The sequence below is a fragment of the Pelobates fuscus genome, chromosome 11 (genome assembly GCF_036172605.1).
Source record: "Pelobates fuscus isolate aPelFus1 chromosome 11, aPelFus1.pri, whole genome shotgun sequence".
NCBI classification, from domain to species: Eukaryota; Metazoa; Chordata; class Amphibia; order Anura; family Pelobatidae; genus Pelobates; species Pelobates fuscus.
Window position 1 is genome coordinate 131,328,630 of NC_086327.1, and position 19,638 is coordinate 131,348,267.

Sequence of the window (19,638 nt, forward strand, 5' to 3'; positions counted from 1 at the left end):
TGTAACAGGTTTTTGTTTCTGTTTTGAATCTTCCTACCCCTCCTGGTATTTATGCAATGAATGTGGTCCTTTAGAATGTGGAGATTTCTGGGTCGTGGTGTTTGTGCACTGGCTGCGCTTTGCCCTGTGCACACAGTGACTGAGGCATAGATTGTTTTATTTTTTTATTATTGTGAACTGATTTTAATGGACTTTGTTTTCACTTGTACGAGGTGTTTGTCATTATAATGTTTCTGTGAACGCCATATTTTTAGAATATTAACCTGTGCTGTTCCTGCTCTGTTCTGTAGGTAGCCAACACAGATGGAGATTTACGTCTTACTATCCTAAACTCTACGGTTCTAGATAAACCCAGGGCTTTGGCTTTGGTGCCTTCTGAGGGGTGAGCATAAGAAAGGATTCATTAAATGTTAAAAACCAACTCCTGGGTCTGAAAGTCGAGCCGTAGCCACGCTCAGAGTCCTTGTACACACGGGGCGCGGTGTGTAATGCAGTCACTGGAGGTGTTACTGGCAGTACCTCTTCAACCTTTCTTTTTTCTCTGGTTAATATGATGAGGAATGTTAAGTTTGGGTAATATCTACTCCCAGGAATATCATAACACTTACTGAGAAAATTATCGTGATTATTGTACATATAAAACATGTGCAGTGATGTGGCCATTGAAGCATTACATGGTTCTTTTTATTTTGTTATGTGCTTTCCTCATTGAGTTCTGTTTTGTGCTGTTATCAGTCCGGCTCCCATTGTCGTATTTTCAGACAGGGATCGGTTCTGGATTTTTCGAGGCATTACCAGAGATCCCTAGTGGATGAGTCTCCGTGTTACTGTCAGGCGAGGTTCATGCATTAGGCTGTTTCCATGGTAACCATGAAAATCAGTAATTTATTTCTCCTTATTGTAAAGCTGAGAAAATGGCCTTTAAATTTGTGTTTTGTACATTATTAGAGTAAGGTTCTGTGAGGCCCGGAATCTTCCTGGCTTTTATAACCTGCTCATTATGTTTATGGACCCCTTTGGGTATGATGCTCACAGGAAGGATTTAGTGGGTGATTCCTGAGCACTCAGCTTCCTTCCTGTACACAGTTTATACAAAGGCTGGAAACCAGGTTTCTTTCGGTTCTTAGTAAATATGTCTTTAGGCGGGTTTACAGCAGGTTAGAGTACATGAGCATCATTAACTAATGTATAATGGGCATATTCTGGATAAGACCTGGGCATTTGTTTTCAGAAGAATCGCATTAAGGATTCAAATCTGTTCAACGTGTCAGAATTTGGATGATTGAGCTGATCATCCGAAGAACGGACTAATGTAAAATAATTCTTCCGGGTATTATTGGTTCATTAGTTCACTCTAGTAAATTCATTAAATTGGTCTCATATATGAGATTACCATATTCAAGGGTGATTAAACCAAATTCCTCAGAATACTTTGTAACATGCTACGCTCTATTTGTATATCTACAGTTATACGCATACCTGTTTTGTATTATTGCCATCAAGTTCCTAATTTTAACAAATAATCCTCTGCGTAGGCAACCATATGCTATTTCCAAGAGTTGCAAACTGTTTGCTTTCACATTACAATCAAAAGGGTAGCAAATTAGGACCTTCTATTAAACGGATCCCTTCTTTGGTACCTTAACATATGGCAATCCCATATACGGGGACCAATTTTATTTAGGGAGCTATCCACGAAGCTGAAATATCAAATTTAAGAAACGTTGTTTAATCTTCCTGCTGTTTAGTAGATGACTCCCTAATTTGGTAGCCATATGTAAGGAAACCAAAATTGGGAGCTATGTACTGAACACCGTTCACGCTCTAATTTGGTAACCTTAAATCTGGCAAGTCCACGCAAGGGAACCAAATTGGGCTCTTCTCTTAACCACTGAAAGATTTGCCGGTGATTGCAGCATTCCATTAGACTGAATGGAAATCCCAAACTGGAAACATTGGACAAATTTCAGCAGAGTAGAATAGACTAATGGGCAAAATCATTTTAATCTGAACATATTTAGAGGAACCAAAATTTTCAGCAGAGTACAAATCTACTCTGTATCTCTTGTACTGTGAGAGAAGTATAGAAATAATGAAGAAATTGAGATAAATATTTATTGACCGCCTCTACACCGCTTTAGATAGAACAGCACATTCTGGGTTTCTCGGCTTTGAAGGCTGTTAGAATGTATCATAACTAGGTCTAATGCCAGTCTTACAAAGAGGAGAAAGGAAATGATTGTGTTTTTCCTTCTCATTTGCAATGTGTGCCCTGCCTGTGCCTTGTCTGAACTGGATTGTAATGTAACTTGCTAAATCTCTAATATAAATGTAAAAGAAATGCAGCATGTTGAAACCAATGTTAACTCAGTGGTGTGATATCCAGAGAAGTAACCGTTCCCATTTTGTACTCTGAACATACTGACCTATCTAGGTTGAATGTTAAGCTGTTGCTGTGGATATTGTATTAAACTGTTCTTGTGTTATTAGCCTGATGTTTTGGACAGACTGGGGAGATGAACGACATGGGATTTACAGAAGTGAGATGGACGGATCTGGCGTGACTCATCTTGTCTCAGAGGGCATTAAGTGGCCCAATGGTATTACTGTGGACGAACAATGGGTTTACTGGACAGAGTCTTACATGGATCGAATTGAAAGGATTGATTTTAACGGACAGCGTCGGCTGGTCGTACTGGAAAATCTACCGCATCCATATGCCATCGCTGTGTTTAAGGTAAAGGATTTTAATGAGACTGCAGAAATTAGCCAGGCCCCGAATTTTCATCTGTATTTAATTTATCAACCTGTTAAATGGAAAACACCGAAAGTGTCATATCCGCCTTTACTCCTTGAGAAATCGCTATTATTTCCTGTACCCAGTAGAGGCTCCAGATTTGCAACAAACAGTGGACTCTTATGGCTGTGTATCATTTCTGTTTATTTTGCTTTCTGAAGCAGCAACGCCATAGATTCAAATTCATTTCTAGTCTTTGTTAATGTCAGTACTTAATAAATCTACCTTTGATTTGCTAGCATTTTGTAAATTCTGTTTCAGAATGAAATCTATTGGAATGACTGGTCACAGCTAAGTATTTTCCGAGCTTCGAAATACAATGGCGCAAAGATGGAGGTTGTGATTGGACGCCTATCTGGAGTCATGGATATGAAAATTTTCTACAGAGGAAAATCGGCAGGTAACACATAGAAATTGATTACACTTTTTATTACCAAATTTTATTCAGGGTTGTATTTACCAGTATTTTATTCAGGGTTCTATTTCCCAAAAGCATGTTGCACATGCTCCATTTTATGGGGGATACTGCAAAGGAAATTTAGAACCCCACCAATATCTTGCCTACTGTCTGTTTGTCTTGCACCACCCCTAATGTTGTCTCTTTTTGGGATGGAGTCTGGAGGTGACAGTGATACTTGGAATGTTTCAGATGGAAATAGAACAGTTTTTTTATTTTGGAATCTGAATACTTTATTTGTAAAATAAGTTGGGTATCTTGAATGTGGTGTGATGTCTAAAGTGCTGCATGATGGGTGTCTTCTGATATAGTATTAATCTTGGAATCTCTCTCATTGTGAAACCGATCTCTGATATTTGGTAGAAATGATCTCTGTACCCCATCACTGCTCGTAATGTACAAACATTTTGTTTATGGGATGACCTCTAAATATACCTGAGTTAATATATACCGATGGTTACGATTCTTCAGCCATATTGGATATCTGTTCTTACTCTAAACAGGGCACAACGCCTGTGTTTTAAAGCCCTGCAGCCTCTTCTGCCTTGCGAAAGCCAACAACAGCCGGTCCTGCAGGTGTCCAGAGGGAGTGAGGGAGTCTCAACTGCCGTCTGGGGAGACCCAGTGTGAGTGTCCACAGGGTTACCAACTGAAGAACCAGACCTGCATGAAGCAAGGTAATTAATAAAACACTGAGTAGCTTGTGCTCTCTGACAGACCCAACAATTTGAAAAAATACTTAATGTCATTCTGTGGTAGCAGTTTCCGGCCCCCATAGCTTTACAGTGAGTTATCGCTTGTATTCAGTCATTAACTTATTTTTATTAGGCACCCGGACTTATGGATGTCTGAGAGTAGGGGGAGATAAAACAAATCACCTTACTATCCATTGCGCTGAATATGGGCTATACTCATAGAAGAATCTAACCGCCATTTTTCTGAAATCCACTCTCCATAGCGGAAACTATTTCTGAATTTAAACCTAGGGCGCAGGGGAGATGATTATAGTCAATGTATTAAAGGCCATTACTGACATGTGATATGCCGGACAGGGAGATATTTTGAATTCTGTTTATCTATGCGAATATGGTCACCTTATAGGTGTGGGTGGAATTCTACTCGGAATGATTTGCCAAATGTCAGACAGAAAATGTTAAAACTAGTAAGAATTTTTAATCAAAATTGTAACATATTTAACAAATCGTGTAGTTAAAATATTATGCAAATAAAGCAATATTTAAAATTAAATTCACAGAAAGCTTCTTACCTAGAGAGTGTCTGTCGATGTACTCCTTAATGGGTCTCTCTGCAGATTCTGATCTATGGGATTGGTCCTGTTCTATTATCCCCTGCACAGCTAAGGCTTCTGGGATAAGTAGTTTATCCTCACCTGCAGTTTTGTGGGTGGTGTAAATTTGTATTTCACTGTTGGCTGAGCTGCGGAACATGCATGCGCAATCTGTGACTTCCCTATTGTGTGTGTGTGTGATGTGTGCGCATGCTGCACGCACAGTGCAGAGATAATTGGTAAGAGGCAACATGGAACGAAGTGTTCTAGGCTAGCTTATCACTGTGTGAATGAGTTTGGTGTGCACGGAGGCAATGCAAGATACTTGAGATGTTGAAATGTCCCCTAAGATCCTGTCATAATTAATTTGTTTACAGCACTAAACATATTATTGCCAATATTAGATTATATGGGGGAATCAGAAGGAGAAAAAAAAACAGAATAGTTTGAATTATTATTCCTAAGTGAATCCTGTTTTCACCCGCTCTCAGATAAAACATGCCTGCCGACTCAGTACAGGTGCAGCAATGGGAACTGTATAAGCGGTATTTGGCGATGTGACAGCGACAATGACTGCGGGGATATGAGCGACGAGAAAAACTGCCGTGAGTAATACTTATATTGTCTTTGGTAAATGAACTTTAAAAAGTATATCTCTTATTCTGTTCTGATTGGTTGTGGTAGAATGTGTTATATTGATTGCAAATAGGATGCATGCAATGTCGGCTGGGGGTAGGTAGGTAGGAGGCGCGCAATGTCTTCCTGAGTATTAACATATTAATGGTGGGCTAATCTACGTTGTATGTGAGAATGTAACACTATAAAGCTGTGAGGCCCACACTGTGGCTGATATTTACGATTTGTTTATCGTGCAGTATTCCGGCGTCGTCACAGAGAATCAAAGTCCTCGTTCACAGGGATAACTATCTTTCACATATATACTTCTTTTATTGTTTAACAGCTACTACCACCTGTGACCCTGAAACTCTATTCAGATGCCAAGGATCAGGAGCCTGCATCCCACTCTCATACAAATGTGACCTGGAAGATGATTGCGGGGATAACAGTGATGAGATTCACTGCGGTGAGATGGCTTACATCTTATGGAGTGCAAGAGGACAAAGAATCTTTTTATAGAATGTTTGGGGGGGGGGGGGCTCCTTTTTATAGAATGTGAGGGGTGGACGGATTTCCTTTTATAGAAGTGGGGGGGGGAGAAGGGGGGGCAGGTTCCGTTTATAGAATGTGGGGGTGGACGGATTTCCTTTTATAGAATGTGGGGGGGATAGCAGTTTTCGGTTTTCCTTATAGAATGTGGGGGGGTTGGTTCCTTTTTTTTTTTTTTTTTTTTTTTTTATACAGAATGTGGAGGAAAGGTTTACTTTTATAGGATATGAGACAAACATTTTGCCATAAATTTCTCCCAAACACATGTAGAACAAGGTGACTCTTTCTCTCATCTACAGAGGCTCACCAGTGTAAAGACGATGAATTTAACTGCACCTCTGGCATGTGCATTCGCCAGTCGTGGGTCTGTGATGGCGACAATGATTGCAGGGATTGGTCTGATGAAGCCAACTGTACAGGTACACAAATCCTAAAAACACACACAGGGTTTATCACAAAGTGAGAATTCAAAGTGAATTTCAAATTTCAGGTCAGAATTGCCGAAATGTAGACATTCTCTAAGTCTGCTATGCTTCTAATTTGGCTACTTTGTTCTGAAATTTTAAATTCATTTTGAATTCTAACTTTGTGAATAACCCTGAGTTATTCGCTAAATACAAATACAATAAAATAAGTTTACTGGAGTTCAGGGTTCCAGCCACAACCCTTTCTGCAAAATCTAAACCTTGTATTTGGGACAAAATCTCCCACTACTGTCAGTCCATTCGCTCAAAAATATAATTCCTATAAATCCAGGTAAATTTGTTTTCTAAAAAGGAAACACTACCTTTCTTCTATTAGATTTGAAAAATCAAGAATAAAATAAAACGATTCTTGTCTCTAATCAGAAGTGTCCTAAAAATACTAAACACTTTTTTTTGTCTTTACCCAGCGATCTCTCATACATGTGAAGCTTCCAGCTTTCAGTGTCATGACAGTCACTGCATCCCGCAAAGATGGAAATGTGACGGGGATATGGACTGCCAGGATGGCTCGGATGAAGACGTAATTCTGTGCGGTAAGTTATCTCTGGTTACCAGGTACTACCAAGCTTAATCTCCTTCATTTAGTAAATGCCCAGACTTGCCCATTTTTTTCTGATCCCATACTTTGAAGGAATACCCCTACCACCGGTTCAAAAATTGAGGCCACCCCAGAGACCCATTAGAACATGGAACGTTAAGTATAATGTACAAAAACCACAACGGAACGAACTAATTGAATGCTTCCCTGGGTGGCCGCTATTTCGTGCATGCAAAGGCACATGTTCAGGACAATAGATGGCGGACATCTTGTCTCCCGAGCGCAGGCAGTGGGAATTGGTCATTGAGTGTCGAACTAATTTCAGCCAGGCACTCCCGCGAACCCCGGTCATCACGGACCTGCTGCCCGTTCCTGTTTCCCCTTTTCTCTATTGATCTGCTTTCGTCTAATTGGAGTACAGTTCTTGACTCCATTATCTCTCAAGCACAGAGGAGGAGTTTACTGACCGTATAAATTTGATCCCGGTGTCTCCATTAAACCATCTTCTCCCAGCATTAAGCCTTGGCTCATGTGTGGGGGTTTATAAAATATTGGTGCTATTTTACCTTGTGGATTATTTTGGGTTCCTCTATTGGGGGGAAAACGGGTATGCGTGGTGGTGATACCTTGACAGACTGCCACAATTACTTTGGCCTAAAAGTAACCTTAACTGTAATAAATGCAATATCAAACATTCTATTACCGTTATAACTACCTGCATGTGTCCCTAAAATGATCCGACTTCAGTCCAAAGTAAAAAAAAATATTTTAACAACAAAACAGAGCATGCAGCCAATAACCAAATCGGCACATTTTGTATTTTTCCAGGGCCCCTGGTGATTGTTGTTGTTTTCTATGTGGTGTCACAGTAGGGAAACCCGGTGTTTTTCATTGAAAGGAGAAAGAAACCTTTATCTCTCACACGGTAATTCGTGTTTTTTTTGCAGGCCACACGTGTAAAGGATTTCAGTGCAATAATGGAACGTGCATCCCATCCAGCCAGCACTGTGATGGTACAATCCAGTGTCCAGGTGGTGAAGATGAGCGGCAGTGTGGTGAGAAGGAAGGCTAAATAGACATTATTCCAAGATTTATTGTACCTGTCTACTTCCTGCTGAGATCTAATGTTTAAACTTTATTGCACATTATGTTTAATTTACAATTTCTTATATCCTGTGATTATAGTTCAATTTACAGAGCATGAGAAAAACTTCTAAAGCAAGTTAACATTTTTAATGCAGGCTGTGTCAGTCACAGCCAGGGGAGGTATGTCTAGTGCTGCATAAACAGATATTGGTTATTTACCTCGTAAATGGCAGAGAATTGAGTTGTGAGACTAAAGGGGAATGCTCTATACACCACTACTGTTTCAATGAGCTAAAGTTGCATTTCCCTTGTAAACATTTTTGTATCTGTTCATACCTGGCTGTGACTGACACAGCCTACATGAAAAGTGATTTCATTTTTCTATCAGATGTTGACTTACTTTAGATGTTGTTTATTTTATTTATTTTATTTTTTTTTATCTCCTGCTCCATAAATTTAATTTTATTAACACACAAGGAGGCACATGCAAGCTCGGACTATTAACAAAGCAGGAAATAAGAAATTCCAAATTAAACATACAGTGCAATAAAGAAGTTTAAACATTAACTCTCTCTTTACAGGAAGTGTTTAGGATAGCTGTGTGAATCTAAACAAAGCAGGGTGTGGCTAGGGCTCCATAACCAAAGTGATTTAATTACTTAATGGCATAGAATTAAGCAGTGAGACTGCAGGGGCATGATCTATACACCAAATCTGCTTTATTAAAGTTGTTTTGGTGCTTATTGTGTTCCTTTAAGGGGTAGGGTTTGGGATTTGGGTGAAAGTAACAATGAGCAGCATATTTAGACCTAGATATAAGACCTAATTTAAGATCCAAACATTAACCTTAATCTTAATCCTAAATGTGGAAAAAATAGTCTGAAACATTTCAGGTTGTTTTCTTTTATTACAATTTTACCTTTTTGCTTAAATTTTTTTTATTTTTTTTTAATATATCCTATACAGAGAAAATATTGTCATATTCCATTTGTTTCTGTTTCTGCAGAGCCGTTGTGTACTCGTTACATGGACTTTGTGTGCAGGAACCGGCTGCAATGTTTGTATCACTCTATGGTCTGTGATGGCATTGTGCAGTGTCGCGATGGATCGGATGAGGATCCTCGCTATGCTGGCTGTGGTGAGTGGCTTGGGAAGCTGAGTGATTTGATATTTTATAGGTCCTATATATTTTCTTGGAAACACCCCCTGCGTCAGAATAAAATCACTTTCAATCCTGCTCTTTCTAGATGTAAAACCTCTGACTTTTCTTTAATTCCAGCTCAGGAAGCAGAGTTTCAGCGAACATGTGACTCTTTTAGCTTTTTATGCCAAAATGGAGTTTGCATCAGTTTAGTTTGGAAATGTGACGGAATGGACGATTGTGGAGATTATTCAGACGAGGCAAACTGTGGTGAGCTTATGAACTGTTTAGATTTATTTTTATATTAATATTTTCTCCTGTGTAATCTGTAGAGAAATGTTAGCATTATCCTCATGTACGGGGAACAGATTATTGGAGCTGTTTATACTTAACCTTCTGTAGAGACTAGAAGTACTTATTGTTAATGGTGAAACGGAGGGATTTCTGGGATAGAACGTTGGCCGCGATATATGATAAAAATGATTTTATAGTTCTAGTACAGGAAAACAGGTTTTTGTCTGGGATGGCATTAACGTTGACACCATGTCATACCTACATGTCACATTCGCTCTAATAGCTGTTTGTTTTCTTGTACATATAACCAGGGACGGCGCAACCTTTAAGCGAACTAGGCATTGGCCTAAGGCGCCAGCCAGCTGGGGGGGCCCACCGGGACTTTCCTGGTGGGCTCCCCCTGTCCTGGGCCGCAGCGCTGGGCGAGTGGCTCTAGAGCCGTCCTCCCTCTCAGAGCCGATCCTCCAGGCACCCGGAAATAGAGGTGCCGAGAGTAGACCTGTCAAAGGGGGCCCAGGAGGTGGCCATTTGGCCACCTCAGGGCACCCCCGAAGCTGTCTGTCAGTATGGCAGAGCAGGCATCTGCCTACCCAGATGGCAGGTACCTGCTCTGCCGATAAATGCCAGAGGAGAGGAGGCAGGCGACGGCAAGGGAGGCTTTTCTTGCAGCTCTTCACGCCTCCCTCGCGCGCCTACTGTGATCCCGGGAGCCGGACTATGACGTCATTCCAGCCCTGGCATACTAAACCGCGCACTGGAGGTGTGATGAGCTGCCCCACACTGGACCCCAGGGAGGTAGGGAGGCTGGATGTCTGTGTGTCTGTCTGTCTGTCAGTGTGTGTGTCTGTCTGTCAGTGTGTGTGTGTCTGTCTGTCAGTGTGTGTGTGTCTGTCTGTCAGTGTGTGTGTGTCTGTCTGTCAGTGGGTGTGTGTGTGTCTGTCAGTGGGTGTGTGTGTGTCTGTCAGTGGGTGTGTGTGTGTCTGTCAGTGGGTGTGTGTGTGTCTGTCTGTGAGTTTCTCTGTGTGTGAATGTGTGTCTGTGAGTGACTGACATGAGGGTACGGCAAAATGGATCTTTGCCTAGGGCGGCAGAAATCTTTGCACCGGCCCTGCATATAACAGTCACATAGTAAAAAGAACGCAATTGTTTAACAGTGAATTGCAAACCTGGGAAGGGAATCCTCTTCTTAATGGACTGAGATCTGAGAATAGAATTCCACTCCAGGTAACTTCACGTTTTGTTTATTTTATTTTAGAAAATCCAACAGACACCCCAACGTGCTCCCGCCATTACCAGTTTCAGTGTGAAAACGGCCACTGCATCCCGGCACGCTGGAAATGCGATCGTGAGAATGATTGTGGCGACTGGTCAGACGAGAAGGATTGTGAAGGTAATGTGTATATGGTAATATTGCCATTGCTTTGTGCTGTTCCGGCTGAAGTTGTATCAGACAAATACATGACACTAGCCAATAAACTAGTCTGCGTTGTGTTAATCTTTTTCAGTTGATGTGGTTTTTCAGATGCTTTTCATAAATATTTTTGCTTGCTAACACTCGCGGTGTTATCATTTTGGTTTCTCCTCTGAACCTCCTCCTATTCACAAGTTATTATTTTATGAAACAAAGCGTTAAAATATGCAATTATCAAATAAAAACCGGGGGAGGCCAGGTGCATTCTGGGACATATCCACAGGAGACCCTAATCTGATTGAAAGCTTATTTAAAAGTGTTTTAAAGCCGTTGCGCAATTTTCTCATATAGCAGCAGAAACTGAAATTGTTCCACTATATTATATGATTTTCCACTAATACGCACACGTGAGCACAGAGGTAAAACAGTCTAATATGCTGTTTACTTGGCTGATTTGGCTTGCTATCTATAGAGTACCCAGAAAGACAGACCAGCTCTCCGATAGGATTTCTTTTTTTTAAGAGACAATTGTAGATTATGCTAGCTTTAGTGTACCTATAATCTTAATTTTATTAATGACAGGAGGCGAGTATTTGCTTAAGTCTCTCTTTACTAGAACTCCACAGCAGCACAGAGAAAACAACCAATCAGAAAAAAGTTAGGTACTATAAAACTCCCCTCCCCATGCATCATTTCCTCTTTCAAGCTGCGACAAAACAGAATAAAAGGCAGAGAAACATCATGGGGAAGAAACGAAGTCCTAGATACGATGAATATAACGATGTCCACCATCCAAGTGTAACCGTCAAACTCGATAGTGTAGATGGACTGTAAACTGAAACGAGATAAAAAACAGAATCGAACAGGTTGATTATCCAATGAAATGTACTCCGAATAAACATGAAGATATCCAATGTAGCAACCAAATTAACCTAATATGTAAATATCCCAACCCTATTAATGGAAAAAAACAGACATAAGGAACAAGCGACAGGTAGCAGAGACAACAAACAGAGTTGCATACCTACCTGATAATCTAAACTATAACATAAAACAAGGGAGGGACAAAAAGGGGTGGGAAATACTCGCCTCCTGTCATTAATAAAATTAAGATTATAGGTACACTAAAGCTAGCATAATCTACAATTTTATAACATGACAGGAGGCTTCGTATTTGCTGTTTGAAAGCTCAGTTCACCGATCCAACGCTGTTTGTGTCGCTGGTAATTATTCCAGGAAATATCAGAGTAATCCTAACTGGACATTCCAATACGATAAATGACAGCCGACGGGTGAAAGAAGATGCCAACCGACAAGGTATCTCAAATACGGACAAAGGCACCCTCCGTCGGTAAATCCATTGTACGTGGCGTAGCAAACTGTTTCCTAGAAGTCGGTCAATGAGCTGGCAAGCTGACCTATTAGTCACATTCCTGTAGTCGTATAACTTCAAAATCCGCTCTATGACCTAGGGTCGCGAGAAGAAAACTGACACCAAGTCTCAACTCATGACCCATAAGGCGGTTCCACCGATCGTGCCAGGGCCATTCGGCGATGCGGCCTTGCAGGGAGATCTCCAATCTCAAGGAATGCACCGAAGACCACCACCAAAATCGCAATAGAAGCCGAGGAGGATCTTCGTACCTTCCTGTCCTACCCGGTGGGGTGACTCATCCGAGCATAAATTCATAACGCACACAATGAGAGTGTGGCCAGACCAGCCGTATACAAAGTGATTCCAATAGTCCAAACGGACCGTGTAAACTTCGGGCGCCGTAGAGAAAAAGCTCCAGAAGACGTCCGTTCAGGGTTCCGAACTGAACTTGAGTGGAGGAACGGTGGTCGACTATTCTGGGAATAGGGAATCCCAGAAAACCTCAAAGGAATGGGAAGTGCAAACAGGAACGCAGATTTTCATCCTGAAATGCCCTCGTCCAAGAGTGAAAGATGTCTGTGTGAGAGTCGGGTATACCAGGTACCACCATAAGGTCTCGTAGGTCTCCTCGACCATAGTTGAAAAGTAGGGTAGCGCGAATCCAACGAGATGGCTCCCGTGAGGGATAACTAGAGTATAGACGGAGGGTCCTCCATCTCCGAACCCTGATCACCCGGTATGCGTTTCGAGGAGACGGGGCAGACCTGCCATCTTATCCCAAGATCTGAGGACCGGGGAGGTCAAGACAAAACGGGGGTTTCCGGTCGTACCCTGTGAACCATACGTACGGCTTTTTACCTTCAGAGCGGGTAAAAGGCTCTCCTTAATCCTGTTACCCGAGCAAGGTAGAGCCCGTTTGCTCCCTGAAGGTCCCCGTATCTCCTGCCACCTAAATACGGGAGAAACTGTCTGAGCAGTTGTTCACAATGGTCCGGATATCCAAAAACAGAAAGCAATCCTCTGCTAGTTATGGTGCAGAATATATCCAAACCTGCACTCCCATAATACCTGAGTTCCATCCGATAGCCGTACCATCTCCAGGAATGTGTATAAACAAGTGGGAGTCACCCCTCGTTATACCACTGTGAGAATATCCCTCCATTACAGGAGATAGACTAGAGGGAACCAGTCTACCTATGGATATCTTGCATGACCAGGCAGTCCTCTATATCGAAATCAGTAGCACGGACGTCAGAACTACTTGAATGCAGGAGGGACGCCCCTCCCTGTAGACATCGGTGTCTTGCACAGGTACAAGCCTGTGTGATGAACAAATGGATGGCACCGTAGAGCGTCGAGTGCATGAGAGAGCCGCGCCCTCTACTAATGTGATCAAATATCGTGCTAACGTCCGGCTGATAGCCTGAGCGGGCCGCACCCGTAAATAACCAAACAGTAGAGTCAGCATCCGTGACCGTTCCTCTCTATGAGAATACTTCCTCCAAACATGACCCCTGTATCCAGCTCAGTCTCCGGCTGAGGTTGAGGGGGGGCTGCGCCCTCTAATAACAAATCAGTGTCCGGTAACGTCTCTGAGAGGGGTTCGCTCTCTGCTCCAGCAGATAAAATATTCTCGGATTGAAGAGATGGAGGGCCGCACCCTCCTGTGATCCAAGCTAGGGTCCCTAGGGACTCAGGGTGACCAACTAAAGAGTACACCAAATACGAGTATCAGCATAAGGCTGAGGGCAATCTACGGGAAAACGATGGGAAAAAACTATCAACTGACCGTCCGGATCCCGTGCGCGCGCGCGGGGTCCAGGCGAACCGTTGGTAGTCTGAGGAAAGCTGGAGACGTTCTCCGCAATCCACGAGCACCCGGGAGGTCGGAGGAGGTCAAGTCAGGCCTCTCGACAACCCGAGCGAAAGGAAAAGGAAGTCACGAAAACGAAAAAGACAACAAACGTAGGTGCGAGTAGAACGCAAATTCCATCTCGGCTAGAAGGCAAAAGGCAGGCCGGAAGGCAAGACAAGTAAGCCCCACTGAACAGGGCCAGGAGCTAACCTTACGCAGGAATAACTACCGATAGTTATATGGACACCGGGAGACAGATACGGAGTAGTTGATAAAGACAAGGAAAACGCCGCGTTCTCCTGAAGGTGTCTGAGTACCGGTCCTTGTCCTTGCAAAGTTCTCCTCGGAGGAGTGCCGTCGCCGGACTGGCGCAACCGCGGAAGTGTGTCCGGGGTCTTAATAAGAAAACTTGCCCTTCAGGTCTGAGGTTTAGGGCCTTCACCCTACCTACCATATTCAGATGGCCGTATATTGGTGTCCTCTTGGGTAGTATGATAATGGTGCTTGTCCGGACACCCGCCCCTTTCCATGTCACTGGTGGGCACTGGCTTCTCCTCAGTGATATTCCCCCAGGCCTGCGGCCAGAAGGGGATAGAGCAGGCCCAACAGGCCAAACTAATGGATACAGAATAGTTGGCCAAGCAAAAGGCACCGACATAGTAGGCCATACTTAAGGGCACAGACACAGCAAGCCGTTCTTATGGGCACAGACGTAGCAGGCCATTCCTTTGGGCACAGACATAGCAGGCCATTCTTATGGGCACTGACATAGCAGGCCAATCAATGGGTTGTGTATACCACGATATTATTATAGCCCTGTATTTCTATAGCGCCCTCCAATTCCGTAGCGCTTACCATGGGTACTGAATGAGCAACGGGGACCTCCGCGTTCGGGTAGAGGTCCCTAAAATTTGCAGATCCTCAGGGCAACACTCTCTCCCGGTCGAACTCTCCCCCGGCCGGACGGACACACGAGGTGAGGGGAAAGAAGATCCGGCCGCTGGGTACTAGCGGGAAGCGCACGCGAGTACCCCCGCGGCCGGCAAAGTACATGGGACCGCCGGAGATGAAATCCGCGGTCCCGGAGCTCGGGGGTCGAAGGAGGCAGATGTAGTAAGCCTCCTGACGCCCCGAGCGGCACACACCGCCAGAAAAAGGCGGAATCACCAGCATGAACAAAAACCGGCATGCACAATACAAGGGAAACGGGCAGGGGGGACACGAGCCCAAGAAAAAGGCAGCAAGGAAGCCAAAGACCCCACACAAATATATAGGAAACTACAGGCGAAGTTGCAGGGGACAAATAAATCACACAAGATATAAAACACCCTGATGGAAAAAATCCGGCAAGGGCAGAACATTAAATAAATAAATACCTAAGAAGAAATCTCACAAGAAAATAAATACATAGATTACAGAAGATAAATATATCTATGACCAAATTAAACAAGTGCAATCTACAAAATAGAGTCTAAAAAACTGAATGTAAGCAATAAATCCCAAAGCCACCCACTAAAGCAGGAGGCAGTGGTACTCTGACCTGTACTGGTGCGGAGCAGCAAAGAAAGAGGAAATAATGCATGGGGAGGGGAGTTTTATAGTACCTAACTTTTTTCTGATTGGTTGTTTTTTCTGTGCTGCTGTGGAGTTCTAGTAAAGAGAGACTTAAGCAAATACGAAGCCTCCTGTCATGTTATAAAATTCAGACCGAGCTCAGTCACACCAAAGACGGTGAGGAAGAGGTATGTGAGTGGCGCTGACAGACTATAGGGGAACAGCCATTCAAATCTGGATGTGTTGGTGCAATGTGACCCACAACACCAGTACCTCTCCTCCTAAAAGCGTTAGAGCAGGCACTGCTTACGCTGGGTACAGAGTACCTGCGCTGGGCAGCCCATTACCACTAGTCTTTGTCAGGGATTCATTTCTGTTTCTATCTGTCTATCTGGAAAAAGGTGTCCTAGCTGCATAAAAATTCAATTCAAAGTCATGTAATAGCTGAAAATAGACCTGAATTGGAGAATTAACACTAATAATGTCTGCCTGCCTACTTCCCAGTCCTCTGCAGGCAATCTCGTGGCAATGCCCACTTCTCAATTCCACTGGAGCATGGTTACAATATCCACTTTGTTCTGTAATGTCATGTGGTTCAGATAGATAAAATGTGTCTGGTTTTAAGGCATATGCTTTGTGCAAAAAATGGAGATCTATCAATAGCCATAAACCTGCAGGTTTCAGCCCAGAGAATGAGCTATACCAAGAGATCTACTGTGATCAGAAGGGAATTACTTAACCATATTGCAATTTCCATTTTCTTCAGTGTATAATGTTTAATATTTTATTTATTATTGTATTTGGGGGGACAATGTTTGTGCCCAGCTGATCTGATATATAACATCATATTCTACTTGTTAATAAAAGTAAATTCTATGGCAAGATTGTAAACATGGAGCAATCTCCATGGATGAATAGAATGTTCCCAGCTTATTAATCTGTTTTGGTGGTGGTGGGGAGAGGGTGGGAATGGGGGCGCGGCGGCGGCTGTCACTCAGCTTCTGATTGACCAGAACATGGTAAATTTTAGTGATCACTTTGTAATTAATGTCACAGCTCTCTGGTACCCATAGGTTTAATGATCTCCTAGGGATTTATTTCATTTATCTCCTACTCTCAAAAATGAAATTGGATTAAGTGAGGAGACCACCCTAATGTCTGCCAGCGTCCGGGCTTGTTATTGTTTTCTTCTAAGATTTAACTTGAATTTTCATATTTATTTTTTGCAGAACCAGTTCCTCAAACTACCACAGCGCCCCCTACCTGCCCTTCCAATCAGTTCCGCTGTGACAATGGCGTGTGCATCATGAACACCTGGGTGTGCGATGGCTACAAAGACTGCATCTCTGGATCTGACGAGGAAGGATGCCCCTCAATGTGTGAGTTCACTTACTGCCGAACTTAACAGCTTTCAATTTAGATCTATCATATAAATCATTTCTCATTTAGCTCCCCTTTCAGTGTATCTAAACTGGATTAATTTATTTTAGAGTTTTGTGACTCTGCCTCTTTAAAGGAACATTATAGGGTCAGAAACGCACGTGTATTCCTGACACTGTAGTGTTAACCCCTTAAGGACCAAACTTCTGGAATAAAAGGGAATCATGACATGTCACACATGTCATGTGTCCTTAAGGGGTTAAAGCCACAGTTTTCTCTTAAAACCCCAAAAGCCTGCAGGGACTGATTATACTCACCAGAACAAATACAATGAGCTGCATGCCGTACAATGTTGTATACCGTACATTAAGCTGTAGTTGTTCTGGGAACCATAGTGGGAACCTGCATGTTTTGTATGCAATGTGTGTGTTTTACCTTTTCGATGAAATTGTAGGAACATTTAATGCAGCTTTTATACTCCAATGTTGTAAAGAAAAAGCACATTTTGCCATGTTTCTATGAAAATGTTGGTTATACCTTGGCTCCATCCCATCTGATGTACACATGTCGATTTCTGGATCTATAGAATTGTAAAACTCCCATTGTAAGGCACGTGAGATAAAGACTTGCTGGGTCCTGTGCTCACGGCACAGTGAGTATCCAGAAGGATATTGATACTTTAGAGAGAGTTCAGAGAAGGGCTACTTAACTGGTTCATGGATTGCAGGATAAAACTTACCAGGAAAGGTTAAAGGATCTTAACATGTATAGCTTGGAGGAAAGACGAGACAGGGGGGATATGATAGAAACATTTAAATACATAAAGGGAATGAGGAGACTATATTTAAAAGAAGAAAAACACCCACAGCAAGAGGACATAATCTTAAATTAGAGGGGCAAAGGTTTAAAAATAATATCAGGGGGGCGGGGCCGGGCCGCCGAGCTGAGCGGTCGCAGGACGGCTCGGCTCCTGCAGAATGGTCCACAATTAGCCTACAAATCGAGAATTTTGGGGAGAAATACCCGAGAATTACTGTGACCCTCAACGGAATCGGGCTGCCCGAGCTGAGGAGAGGCTTGCTCTCGTGGTTTTAGTCCCTCGGAGGATGGGGCCCGCTGCAACAGGCGGGACCTATGCTGGCGGTGAGTGAAGCGGACGGCCGCCGCAACGCTATCCCGCCCGACGGAGCCTGACACAAATCGATAGTCTGCGGACCCGGCCCTGTTTCCCCCCCCACTGGACCGGGGGGGTGATCCCGGTCCAAACTACACTGAGCCAGGCCATACAGCTCTCTGTGCAACCGCCGACATGTAGCCCGGGACCCACACACAAAATGGCGACGACCATGTGCGCGGAACAGGCAACCTTGACCACTGGCATACTGGCAGCCATCACTCACTCACTCTTGCACTAGGGGCTATGACAAGCAAAGACACACACAGCTGGAGATACCTCTGACACCTGATACGAACCAACTGCCACCCATGTGGATATAGCAGTCGGGAGGCCCGCTCACTCTTCATCTGAGCCGGGCGCTCACATGGGGGAATCCCCCCCACAGCCGGCCATACACCCAGGGAGAAGCCTGGAACCTGGTGGAACCCTGGGCCCACGGACCTGATGATGGGTCCAATGGCGAAGGGCGCGAGCACCCACACAGGCCTCAGGCCGAAGACAAGCGGCCCTCGAAAGCTGAGACGCCACTACAGGGAACATGGCATAGTACCACCCGCCCACAGAGACCGCCGGAGGAACCGAGCGCAATAACTCCAGACCCCAGCGACGACCGACCTTGGGGCAAGAAGAAGCACAGCAGCCTAGAGCTGGGAAGCCTCTCACACCATCACCCGTAATGCGGCAAGGACTATCTCCAACCCACACACTGGTCTGCCGGAAAACGAAAGGGATGAACTGCTGCAGCTTGCTACCACTCATATCTCCCTACTTACTGCATAGTATACTACTATTCATGATGAACTGTTGCTGTTGCCGGACAGACTGAAACGCTCTCATAAGCCTGCATGTCTCAAACTTGAATGTAACGTTATTGTTTTAATTTTAACCTGTCTCCCGCTACCTAGCATATACAGCTCCTACTTAATGGTTCAGAGTACGTAATGTCAGCTAATCGCATATGGTCATAACTGCTAACCGAACATACATGATTCGATAGGCATGCGGTAATAAGCTACTGCCCTATCATACCTTTAACGCATTAGCCTTGAATTTTTGACATGTGATCGTTTTAACCTATGTGATGTTTTCGCTTATGGTTCTTCGCACTATTATCCTTACTGCTAGGACCTCACCTATTGTTCACTAACTATGTGCCTAAGCCTTGTATAGACCACCGCTACCCTCTTACAGTCTAACAGAATAGGCATTGATATTAGCTACAACAAGCGTGTGTTAACATAACTTAAAAAATGAAGCATTCTCACTCAGGAAATGTATTATCTTACGCTACCGATGTACTTACCTCCTAATGTAACCCATTTTTACATTTCCCTCTCTTTGTTTCTGTACCCCGACTAATATGCTTCAATAAAAGAAAGATTTACAAAAAAAAATAATATCAGGAAGTATTACTTTACTGAGAGGGTAGTGGATGCATGGAATAGCCTTCCAGCTGAAATGGTAGAGGTTAACACAGTAAAGGAGTTTAAGCATGCGTGGGATAGGCATAAGGCTATCCTAACTATAAGATAAGGCCAGAGATTAATGAAAGTATTTAGAAAACTGGGCAGACTAGATGGGCCGAATGGTTCTTATCTGCCGTCACATTCTATGTTTCTAATTTGACCGCAGA

General features: G+C 43.4%; 1 protein-coding gene across 3 annotated transcripts in view; it reads left to right on the forward strand.

Annotated features, from left to right (window-relative positions):
* SORL1 (sortilin related receptor 1) overlaps positions 1-19,638 on the forward strand; it is a 90,713-nt gene that overhangs the window by 51,700 nt on the left and 19,375 nt on the right. For all 3 annotated transcript variants that reach the window (XM_063436228.1, XM_063436226.1, XM_063436227.1), the window contains exons 19-31: positions 291-382; positions 2,491-2,737; positions 3,059-3,197; positions 3,758-3,931; positions 5,034-5,147; positions 5,504-5,626; positions 6,009-6,128; positions 6,602-6,727; positions 7,680-7,787; positions 8,825-8,956; positions 9,098-9,229; positions 10,509-10,643; positions 16,678-16,827. In XM_063436228.1, the coding sequence (XP_063292298.1) occupies positions 291-382; positions 2,491-2,737; positions 3,059-3,197; positions 3,758-3,931; positions 5,034-5,147; positions 5,504-5,626; positions 6,009-6,128; positions 6,602-6,727; positions 7,680-7,787; positions 8,825-8,956; positions 9,098-9,229; positions 10,509-10,643; positions 16,678-16,827 (1,792 nt within the window). The remainder of the gene's footprint in view (positions 1-290; positions 383-2,490; positions 2,738-3,058; positions 3,198-3,757; positions 3,932-5,033; positions 5,148-5,503; positions 5,627-6,008; positions 6,129-6,601; positions 6,728-7,679; positions 7,788-8,824; positions 8,957-9,097; positions 9,230-10,508; positions 10,644-16,677; positions 16,828-19,638) is intronic.